The sequence below is a fragment of the Dasypus novemcinctus genome, chromosome 25 (genome assembly GCF_030445035.2).
Source record: "Dasypus novemcinctus isolate mDasNov1 chromosome 25, mDasNov1.1.hap2, whole genome shotgun sequence".
NCBI lineage: Eukaryota > Metazoa > Chordata > Mammalia > Cingulata > Dasypodidae > Dasypus > Dasypus novemcinctus.
The window spans coordinates 24,705,127-24,717,131 of NC_080697.1; the positions used below are offsets into that span (position 1 = coordinate 24,705,127).

Sequence of the window (12,005 nt, forward strand, 5' to 3'; positions counted from 1 at the left end):
AGTACGTGGTTAAATGTCAAATTCTGTCTTAACTCTGTAATATATTTAATGTAAAATTTTGAAACTTGAATAACTAAGTCCAATAAAGATTTATTTTAAATTAAAGGCTCCTACAGAGTCCAAAATCTCAATTTATCCCACTAATACAAATAATGTTGGGTTGTTTCTTTCTGAGACATCTTTGAGAATGAACAAGACTTCTTAAGAGTTTAAGGAACAGTCGAAATCATCTAATCCAATCTTGTTATTTATGGCTAAGTAACATTTATATTCCTTCATTCAGCATGTATTTATGGGACATTTACTGTACCAGCCATTATTCTAGCCAGAGCAGTTTATATAGGCTGCACTGCTAGAGCACAAAGATATATTAATCCTGCACTAAGCTTACAGTGTAACAGCAGAGGTTTGAGATACTCAATATGATAGATACTAAATACCATAAAAGAGGGTTACAAAAATAAACATTTATGGGAAAAGGAAATAAATAAAGGGTTACAGGTGTGACTTGAAGAAGGAATAGGATTTGGAGATAAAAGAGCAACCGTGGAAGTCGTGCCAGACATTCCAAGGTAGGAAGAGCAAAAACAAAGGTTTGGAAGTGAGAACATACAGAACCTGTATGAAGAACAGGTTTGAAGACCTGTCTGAAGTCCATTCAGCTGGACTATAAACCATACTAGCAAATAAACCTAAAAAAGTATGGGCCATATTGGTGAAAGGTCTCACTTTGTAGGCCAAAATGTTTGAACTTAATTCATAATACAGTGGATAACTGAAGATTTTTTCAGAAGAATGACAAAACTGGGACTGCACTTAACACAGGAAAAGGAATAGGGTATCATTTAGGAAATTTACTGCAATCCAGATGAGATACTGAGAACCTGAACTAAGATGAAAATGGATACAGAAAGAGGATGAAAGGGGAGCGTTTGTGGCTCAAGCATGTGAGCTCCCACCTCCCACATGGGAAGTCCCAGGTTCAGTTCCTAGTGCCTCCTAGGGAAAAGAAAATAACTCATGGAAGCCAATATGGCTCAGCAGTTGAGCACCAGCTTCCTACATATGAGGTCCTGGTCTCAATCCCCGGCCCCTCAAAAAAAAAAAAAAAAGGATGAAAGCACTAAAGATGTAAAAACTGTATGACTTGGCAGTGGACTGCTCATAGAAGGGGAAAGAGACAATTTGGAGACTTTGACAGGTAAGGAGCTGGTAGATATCATTAACAGAATATGGGCAAGCTAAGCTAAAGGATGAGCTAGGTGTCACCTCTTTTGAGATTACAGTCTAAACCATTAATAATCTTATATATTTCAGAAGAATATTCCCTTAGTAAAATAAACACAATAAACTATGGTATACAAACAGAGTATACAAAAATATCCAAAATAAAGCAGCATAATTTGAAAACTGGATGGTTTTTATTTTATCCTTAATATACTTATGTACACATAGGTACTAGAACAAGTCATGTTTTATTAAAAAAGACATACCAAGTCTCAGCATTTTAAAATGCCAGGAATGCACTGAATGCTAAAACAGCATTTAACAAACTTAAAAGAAATTTATTCTTTAATAATCAGTGGTAAAATGCAGCTACTAAGTAAAGGAGAACCATGATTGATCCATCATATATATCACAAACCATCATTTGGTTCAATTAGGTAAATTTAGCATATCAGTTCCTTCTGATTTAAAAAAAAAAAAAACCCATGTGGTCTTTCTGTCTAATGTTCAACAAGTAACTTACAAGCCCTAAAAGGACAGGGCTTTTGTTCAAGATGCCTCATACTCCCAGGGATCAGCATTTAGGTGGCCCCCGACAGGACTTGAAAAATGGAACTGAACCAAGGAATGCTTTTTTTTTAAAAAAGTATACAGCACTTTCTTAACTTGGTGTGTATTACACAACAGCACAGAACAAACCAATATTTGAGTCTACTATTCAAAAGGTAATGAAGTTACAAAATGAGTAACACATGACTCCTCCCCTGAATTTAGGATTTCTCTAAACAAGTTAAACACCACAGGCTTCACCAGAAAACCTAGATCCACAGCACGTATTTGTGCCCGTCAGTGAGTCTCTCAACATCTGTAAGCTTCTGGTTTTTCATCTGGAAAACAGATGAGGATCCAAGAGAAAAAAAACTTGAGAGTGCTCTGTAGAGTACTCTAAGTATAATGTATGCCAGTTCATTTCTCATCGGACTCACAACACTCTGATCAGAAATTACATTAAGAATGACGTTGAGATAAGCAAATACAAGAATTCAGCTGACACAAAGCTATCTACCAACTACCACCTAAAACTCTCAAAACAAACAGTACCCTAGATAGTGGATCAGAAATATGATCTTTATATGAGAAAATACAATCCAGAGAAGGAAGATTTATAAATTTTCACTAGACAAATTTTTTAAATTAAATGTTTCAATTTAACGGAGTTTTGTTGGAGAAGTCCTACTGTAATTCAAGATACTATTTTTGAATACTATCAAATTCAAACTATAAACAGCACTTCTGGCCAATGAAGTAATGCAACTACTTAATGATAAATAATGTCCCCATCGCCACCACCTAAGACCATCTCTCAATTGAGTGCCAAACCTTAAAACTCTTAAAAATACATTAATACACAATCGTGTGTGTGTGTGGGGGGGGAATTAGACATAAGTACTTCCAAATGATCAAACTCAGTTTCTAAGTGCATAGGAATATAAGCTCCCCAGAAGACAAGATTCACAATATTGTTATGTTCTTATCCACCTAAATTAATCTCTGCAATAAAATACAAAATTTGAGCCAGCATTTCATAGAATATGCCAATCGACACCACAGTTCCAAAGCACCAAGTTCAAAAGAAGCTTAAAAGCTTTCCACAAAATAAATTATGAGATGCTGTCAATAATGTTTCTGAGCTAAATGGTGACAGCACCTATTTCAACCTAATTATTTAAAAACAAAGAATGAACATGAAAAAGCATCACCATTTATATGTACATAAAATATACACAGCAAGCAAACCTTTACCATGTGGACCTTAGATTTTTTGTGTGATGGTTTCATATATACCACCATCTACTGCTCCTTTCATTGAATTCAGGAAAATAATAATAAAACAAGGTATCAATTTTAAAAAAAGATTTGACCAAGAGTCAAGACTATTTTCCTGAAAAATGATTTTTAAAATTTTTCTTACATTTCTTGGACAAATAAACACAAAATTTTCTTAAACTATTACAGACTCAGCCTCAAGGAAACTCTTCATTAAACAAGATTTTGAAAAGTTTTCCATTTATTAAACACTTTCTTACCTTCTGCTACATCATCATCTACTGCTCCTTTCACCTGAGAAAAACACCACTGAATATCATTCCCTCCTCCAGCTCCTGGAAAAAAAAACAACAAAAACATACCAATTAAAACCAAGTTCTGTTCATGTTTACTCTCGTAAACACAGAGATGGTATCCATGGTTGGCATGATTCTAATAGTCTATAGTACTGCCCACATATATAACCACCACCCCACAGCACTAATGTAGAAAAACATTAGTCCCCAATAGTTGGTACTGCTTTCAAAGATGGAGGAGGAATAAAAGAGCTTTTAGGTATGAAATATTTAAAGGCATGTATAATCATTACCGTTGCACATGTGTCCAAAACTTCCTTTCCAATTTCCCTTACCCCAAAATATAGTAAGAGCCTTACATTCAAGACAACCTATCAGAAAAAAGTAAATACCAAAAGTCAGATAGTTTTCCTTTAAGTGTGCCAAAAGCCTGCAGGAGAGTTTTAATAAGCTTAAACTACCATGAAACACAGAACGAAGAGAAAACTTCAGAAACATTACTGCTTAGGTGAGAAGTGATTCATATGAGCCCAATCACCAAAGCACTCACAGGCAACACAACACTCACCACCCATTTCTCTGCATTTCATTACCAGCAAATCACTGGCTCCAGAGACAGAGAGGAAAAGAAACTGAAATGAATGCTGCTGAAAGAAGTTGTCAAAGGAAGCTTGTTTTGCCTCGGTTCAGCTTATCCCTCAGAATCCAAAGGACCTTGCAAAGGATTTATTTTGCTAATTTCCCATCTTGTACAAAACAATTTTAATTTCATTTTACTGCTCACCAAAGCCAAAGAGCAACTCGTTTAGGACAAACTGTAAGTCGACCCATCATTTAAATATACTTTTAAAAAGGTTTCATTATCTATCTAAATATTGAAAAAAGCATGGAAAAATTAGTTCAGTCCCTGAATGGTTCTATTTCATGTCCAAACACTGAGAGAGAAATCGTGAAAATGTCTTGTATCTACGGAGGAAGAAAATCTAAATCTATAACTGACACTACTAGATATTCACCATTTTGTGTACACATTTTGTGTATACACATTTTGTGTATACACATTTTGTGTACACCAAAAAATGTACACAAATAATCCTCAAAGCAATTACCTCTCTTCCTTCACTCCCATTCCTTGCTCAATACTCCAACCTGGTTTTCCTCGTACATCCTTTTTTCCCCAAGCTTTTACCCAAATATCTTTTCCTTTTGCTATTTATATCGCAGAACTCGACAACTATTTTAACTAACTCTATGAAACCCTTTTGGGGAAAAGACATCTGCACAAAAGCTAACACGCAAAACGGAAAGTTTAAATTGCATTTTTCATGCACCTTGCTCTATAAAAGGCCTTTAAGGGAAAGAGGCAAAAGGTAGACGGCTCAAAGCAAAAATGTCAGTTTATGGTCTGAAAATATACGTACCCACATTAGAAAAATGCATAAATATTCCCACTGTATTTCAACTTGTAAAGCACTCTACCTTCCCTGTGCAAAATCTATTTGTACATACACCCAAGAAGACTTGAAGCCGGGAGAAACAGAATTAAATGAAGAGCCACACACAAAAAAGCCTGGGGGGTGGGGGCAGGATAGGCCGGGCACCAAAGCACTAAGGGCAAATCTGCTGGCCCCCACCCCGCCCCACCCCACCCACGCCTTACCCCACTGCTTGCCGACACACTTCCCACCCCCACCCACGCAAGGGTTCCAGCCCTTATTTCAAAAGCCAATTTGATACCAGAGCCACCAGTGGCCTCACCAGAACCCTCCCCACCCCCACCCCACCCCACCCCACTTGACCAATTCCCAGAAAACCGAGGGGCGCCCTGTGGCTCTAAGAAACACGGGCGGTCGCTAGGGGGTGATGGAGGGAGGAGAGAGGAAGGAAGCGGTGCCTTGTCAGTGGACGAGGGTGATTTCTCCTTTACCTGCCATGTTGCGCTGCAAATGGTGCCCCTGCGGGGTTCCTCGGGGTCTCTGCTTCCTGAACTCACCCCCCTCACCAGGGGCTGGGGGGGTAGAGAGGGCGGATGGCGGCGGATGGCACCTGTGGGGGAGGGGGCGGGGGCTGGGGGAGAAGGAAGGAGGGGCGGGCAGATCAGCCAGCAGGATGGTGGATTTCACTCAGGCTTCCCCGCTCTTGCTCTTTCTCCAGCGGCGGCGGCAGCTACGACAGCAGCAGCGGCGGCGGCGGCGGCGGTGGCAGCGGCAGGGGAAGGCGACTCCACTTTCAAAATGGCGCCGGCTGGCCTGGCCAGTGACGTCACTCGATGGGCGGGGCCGGAGGGGCGGGGCGGGGAGAGGACTGGAGGGGAGAGGGGGAGGGGCAGGGGAGCGGCCGCCTGGCTCCCGGCCACGCCCTCCAACTTCCCGGGCTCTCGCCCCTGCCCCGCCCCCAAAGCGCCTGGGTCCTGCCGGGCGGCGGCGTCCCCGCCTGCCCGGCGGCCTGGCACGCGCGCTTCCTGTCTTGTCTCCTTGTGGCTCGCCCTCCGCCAGGTCTTACCAGTCTCCCGCCCCAGCTCGTTTTGCGTGGACTAGTCAGACCGCAGCCCGTCTGCACACCACCGTTTCCCAAGCACTCGCGACTTTCAGAAACGAACCAGTGAATTGAGCCTCGGGACTGGGGCTCGGGGGCTGGGTCCGCTGTCCGGTTAAGGTGCTCGCTCGCAGGGTTTCGAGAGTTTCTGTGGGTATTGTGTCTTTTTTGCAGCATACCCGTATTGCTACTTAAGAAAATGAGACTGTGGCTTAACTCTCAGGTCGATAAAATAAAGGGAGGATGGTACAGACTCGCTGCTCAGCCAAAGTGAAAATCTACGGACCTGAGAAAGAGAACTGGGCTGGCCCGGCTCCCATCTAGATGAATTAAATTACCAGCGCATGAATCCCCTCCGCCCCCTTTTTATACAAATTTTATTGATACATATTAATAAAGCTTTAGAGTCCTTTTTGGCGCTGAAAGCTAGAAGAGTGGTTTCTGAGCTTGCTATTAGCAGAATATGGCGGAAAATGTGACCCAGGACTGTAGGGTAAAGGTAGTAGACTCAGTAGTTAAGAGCTGAGGCCCTGAAGCCAGGCTGCCTGGGAATAAGTGCTGACTTAGCATGGGATGAAGATAACTATCTTAGAATAATGTCTTGAAAACGAAATGATTTAATTTGCGTAAACAATGATTAATAGCTGCCATTATTATTAGATATGCATTGAAACTTCTTCGGTTGAGTTGAGGTGAAAGGAGATCAGCGGGCACAGGGAAAGCAGCTGGTTATCAGCCAGGAAGGGATGTGCACTTTAGTCAAAGATGCCCTAATAATGCAGTTACTAATTACCGTGCGCCTTCCTTATCTCACTTAATCTCCACAATAATCCTATGAGTTACATATCTGCATTTTACATATGAAAAACAGCTACAAAAATATCAAAAATCTGGGGAGTGGATGTAGCTCAGTGGTTGAGAGGCTACTTCCTGTGCACTAGGTCCTCAGTTCAAGGTCTGGGTACCGCCAAAAAAAACTACAAAAAAACACACAAGAATCTGACCTTATGGTTGAATGGAGTACTGATAAAGCATTGCTAGACCAAGAAGGGAAGGGCCTTTAAGGCACTTACAACTCCTTCCCATCTTCTTCCTCTCCTACCTTACTGATTACCAAAACAGATCAATTGTAAAACAAAGTTTCCAAAATCCTTCAGATGCCACAGCAGCACCATTACCTTATCCTCCCCCCGCCCCATTTCTACGTTATGTCTCACTTTATCAACGAACAAACTCAAACTAGAAATTCACTCTGCATTTGTAACCTTTCAACTGCCAGTACGAACAAGTGAAAAACGTCACGTGTGTGTGTGGAATTTACTTCTGTGGTTGATTTCGTACTGTATTTCTCTGGATATGACTTCACCATATATTTTCCTTTTCCTTTTCTCTTCCCTTATTTGCTAGTTCAACCCAGACTCCCCCAGTGAGGGCTCTCGATCTAAACCAGAACTCTTAGAGAAAAAGAGCAAAGGAACTGACCATTAAACTGGGAGACTGACACTCCTATAGGCAAGTCACTCTTCTTTTTGATGCTTCAGTTTTTGCCATCTGTTAGATTTGTATCTTCACACATCCTGAAAATGATTTGGTCTACATAAATAATTTCTTCTTAGAAGCCAATAAAGCTTGCCTGGAAAGAAAATTATAACAAAATTTCTTATAGCACTGCCTTTCTGCTGGGCACTGTTCAAAGAGCATTATATAGTTTCGAGTTTACTGTATGTCTGTGGGTTGACCTGAGATGGGTCTAATTATCAAGGGTCAGTGTGCCTTGGCAGTCTGATGTAAGTGACCTGGCATGTTTTGGCCCTGAACAATCCCTATGGAGGACCATGAGCTACTTCTTTTTCTTCTTAGGAAAGGAAGCCAGAATACTAGCTCAGGGTTAAGGGTTGCTCTTGTCAGTCTCTCCTTCCTTATCTGCTTTCTCTCTTCTGTCCTTTGCATAAAGCTTGTATCCCCATCACATCACTGAAATGGCTTCTGTCAAGGTCATTATGATCTCTATGTTACCAAATCAAATAGTCTCTTTTCTGTTTTTATCTTTTGCTATTTTCCAATAGCATTTGAAACAGTGGACCTCTCCTTCCTTCTTGACACTCTTTTTTTCTCTTGACACTTTATTGGTTTTCCTCCAATCTTTCTAGCCACCGCTTTCAGTTTCTTTTGCTGGCTCCTCCTCCCAGCCCATTCTCTAAATATCAGGGTGATCTGCCTCCCTGGCCTCTGTCGTGGGTCCCCTCCTCTAACTACACACTCTCTGGAGGCAACATCATTTAGTCTTACAATCTTAAATACCATGTACATCACTGGCTGCTAAATCTAGATCTCCAACCCTATCCTCATCCCAGAAGTCCAGGCACATACCTCTAAGTGCCTACTTGACATTCCCACACAGATGTGCATTAAGCAGTTCCCATATCTCCTTCATACCTTGACTGATGCTGTCCTTTTCCCTGAAACACCACTGTCCATTCACCCCACTCTTACCCCAACACTCTTACATACCCATCCCTCTTTGCTTTCTCAGCCTGTAACACTCCTTTAAAAACCAACTCACTGCACATTAGGCATGATTGTTTTATAAGCTCACAACTTCTCTATTTAAAAAAAAAAGAAAAAAAAAACCCAGAGATAATAAAAGGCTCTATATTTTTTTAAAAAGTCATATGTAACTTCCTCCAAGGAAGACTCTGATATTTTTCCCCATTCCCAATCTATCCTAAGCTGAATTGGGTGCCCTTCCTAAATATTCTCATAAAATCTAATGCATTTCTCTCTTACTAGATCACATTTTAATTGCCTAATTATTTATGTGTCTGCTACTAGACTGAGTTCTTTGAGGGCAGGAAGTGCATCTTACACATCTCTACATCACCAGCCACATAACATGATAGATTAGTGGATGAATGAATTAATCTCTGTGCCTTGGGAACAAAACCACCAACATGTTGGATCAGTAAAGCTTGCCGTATCATAAATGTTTCACTCACCCCTTCTTTACTCTGGAAGAAGAGGCATTTTGTAAACTCTCTTGGTCATTCTACTCTACATCTGCTAGGCAACAGTTGTGTGTTTGTTATAGGTAGATTTGTCCCAACTACTTCAACTGGTCCTCCATGCACTGAAGATGCATTATCCAACAAGATGCCCTAGAATACTACTCCTTCATCAACATGCTATACCATGCTTGCATTTTCTCATGTGAGCTCCTAGCTAGAACCTCAACATCTCACTACATGTAAAATGTGCCGAGTAATAGTTTCCTGCAGAACTGTGCTCAGCTTTGGCATTAAAAGAAAAACTCTCTAGGTCTTTCCTGGTGAGGTTCTGGAGAGCCTATCTGTCTAGGAGGTATCCTGCTCTAGGTCTGAGCTAAGATGCACCAAGGGCATCCATAATCTCACAGGCATAAATGAGCTAACAGGACTAGTCTGTGGGTTATTGCAAGGCAGCTTTTAAAGTATGTTATATGATAAGAGAAGAAACACTTGAAAGTTATTCTTTTCCTTGAAGCATGCTTGAAGTTAAAATGAACACAAACTCCACTCGAAATGAGAAGTGGCACAGTTTAGAAGCTTCTCTCCTCTAGGCAGTTAGAACTGGGGGTATCTAGGAAACAGTATGAACTCAGGTAAGCAAAGTATGTACAACAAACACAAAATATGTAGTGCCAAAAAGACAGGAAGGAAATGCACCAAGGTGTTCACAGCGATGTCTCTGGGCAGTGGCACAAAGGGTAACCTTTGAGTTTCTTCAAATATTCTATAATTAATGTTTAATATTAGGGAGAAAGAACAAACTTACTTTTTAAAAAAGATTTATTGTATTTATTTATCTCCGCCCCCCCCCCATTGTTTGCGCTTGCTGTCTGCTCTCTGTGTCTGTTAGTTGTGTGTTCTCTGTGTCTGCTCATCTTCCTTTTTTTAGGAGACAATGAGAACCAAACCCAGGACCTCCCATGGGGGAGGGAGGTGCCCAACTGCTTGAGCCACATCTGTTCCCCTAAACTTACTTTTAAAAGTACATTTTAATGATGTTAGAGTATGATAACATCTCTGTAATAGGTTTTCTGCTTTAAAGTAAAGGTATTCCATTATAGCCACATGCAGATATGTGATTTAATCCATGGTTTTATTATAGAATCGAGAAACATTTTGTTTTGGTCTTTTAACACTGTGCTTATCTAACAATGAAGGACATATCAGTAAATTCATGTGTTTACCTTCAGTTTATAAATTCTAACTGAAAATGTTGTTTTATACTTTTATGAGAGGCACATTCCTATGCAATAATATAATCTGAAAATCTCCTTGGTATAGAATGTAAACTTTATGAAATTACACATTATCTCTGGAATGCGTTTTAAGTATTGCTTATTAAATGATCACAAATGCCCTGCAATATATACAAACTGTTATTCAAATAGCCTATTTGCTTGAAAAACAAGTCTATTTCCATGTTGTAGATTTTTATGACATTTGACTTTACCTATGACGCAAGTATGTGTTTTATGTCTATTTAACAGAAATATATAGGCTCAAGGTGAAAGGAACTTTAAGTATTAACTAGGCCAGTTCTCATAAAGGATACTTGAAATCCCCATACAATATGTCTTGCAGTGTTCACTCAGCCTTTGCTTAAAAAGTTCCAGGTAACTGAGACCTAAGAAGATCAATTCTGTTATTACACATCTATAATCATTAAATAATTTTTCTTTATATTGCATAAAAGATATACTTCATTGCAACTTTATTCTACAAACCTTGGCCCTCCCACCTGGGACCGCTTCACTGAATACAAAGGTCACTTCGATATTGGACTACAACTACATCTCCCAAATTTTCTCTTCTTCACAATAATCAACCCACCTTCTTCAAAACTTCCTTACTTTAGCCAGCTTTGATCTCTGCATTTCTACATTTGCTTGGTCAATATCTACTGCAGGTAGTCTAAATGTTTCAAATGCCTCATAGAGTGATACCCAGAACTAAATATAATGATTCAGGCCCAACAATTACTCACCTGAGTAAAACTGTTACCTGCCCTCTTCTGCAAACCACACTTCTGTTAATGTTGCCTAAGAGTCAATGGATTTGACAATCACATAGTTTGTAGCTACTCATATTGCAATGTGAGCCATTTTCCATGCTTAGCTGTTAATACATTTTTCCCTAATCTTTTTCCTACATGGCTCATTTTTTTGGATCCATGCATAGTCCCTGGACAAGAGGAGGAATTTGAAAGATATTTTAGTAAACAAATGCAAGGTTTTATCTTAGTCTATATTAATTGTGTCCTTCCTGATTGAAATTGTATTGGTTATTGCTTGGTCAGTGCAGAGTATATTATGAACAATTTGTACAGAAAATCTAAAATGCTATCATGGTGGCTTGGAGCTATGTACCCCAGAAAAACATGTTCTTAATCTATTCCTGTGGGTAGGAACCCATTGTAAATAGGACCTTTTGAAGAGATTATTTCAATTAATATGTGTCCCATCTGAATCTGGGTGGGTTTTAATCCTATTCCTAAAGGTCTTTTAGGGAAGGCTACAGAAAGAGAGAAAAGTGCAGGGAACAGTCAGAAGCTGGAAGTCAATGGAAACTGGAAGAGAAAGGAGAAGCCAGGAGAGGCGACCTTGTGCCTTGCCATGGGACAGAAAAGCCAAGGGCTAAGGATCACAGACAGCCAACCCCAGAGTGCCACATTCTTCTAGGAGAAAGCATTGCCTTGATGACATCTTGATTTTGGACTTCTCCTAGCCTCAAAATTGTGAGCCAATAAATTCCTCTTGTTTAAACCAACCTTTGCATGGTATTTGTTTTAGCAGCCAGGAAACTAAAACAGTTTTATAGTTGTAATCCTTTCTAAACAATTAATCCAGTGACTTTTCAAATTTGGTGACAAAATGTTTGAAAAAGAGGGTTTCAAATATATTATCTTAAAATATTATCTTAGGTCTAAAGTCTCCTGAATTCGTGATTTAATAGCATTCATACTACATACTCAAAAACTTAGTATCTGTCATAGCACATTAACAAAATTATCAGGAAGAGCCAAAATCCAACCTCAGTTTTCCTTAGGAAGAATTCCACTAAAAAAAAAAAAAGCATG

The 12,005-nt window shown here is 40.0% G+C and overlaps 1 protein-coding gene across 2 annotated transcripts in view; it reads right to left on the reverse strand.

The window, feature by feature from the left end:
• Window positions 1-5,625, reverse strand: part of PPP2R2A (protein phosphatase 2 regulatory subunit Balpha) — a 111,156-nt gene extending 105,531 nt beyond the window's left edge. The window contains exons 1-2 of one of the 2 annotated variants that reach the window (XM_058287831.2): window positions 5,278-5,625; window positions 3,315-3,389 (exon numbers count right to left, since the gene is read on the reverse strand). In XM_058287831.2, the coding sequence (XP_058143814.1) occupies window positions 3,315-3,389; window positions 5,278-5,284 (82 nt within the window). In that variant the 5' untranslated portion in view covers window positions 5,285-5,625. The remainder of the gene's footprint in view (window positions 1-3,314; window positions 3,390-5,277) is intronic. The other variant, XM_058287832.1, reaches the window with a different exon arrangement.
• Window positions 5,626-12,005: the final 6,380 nt, after the last annotated feature.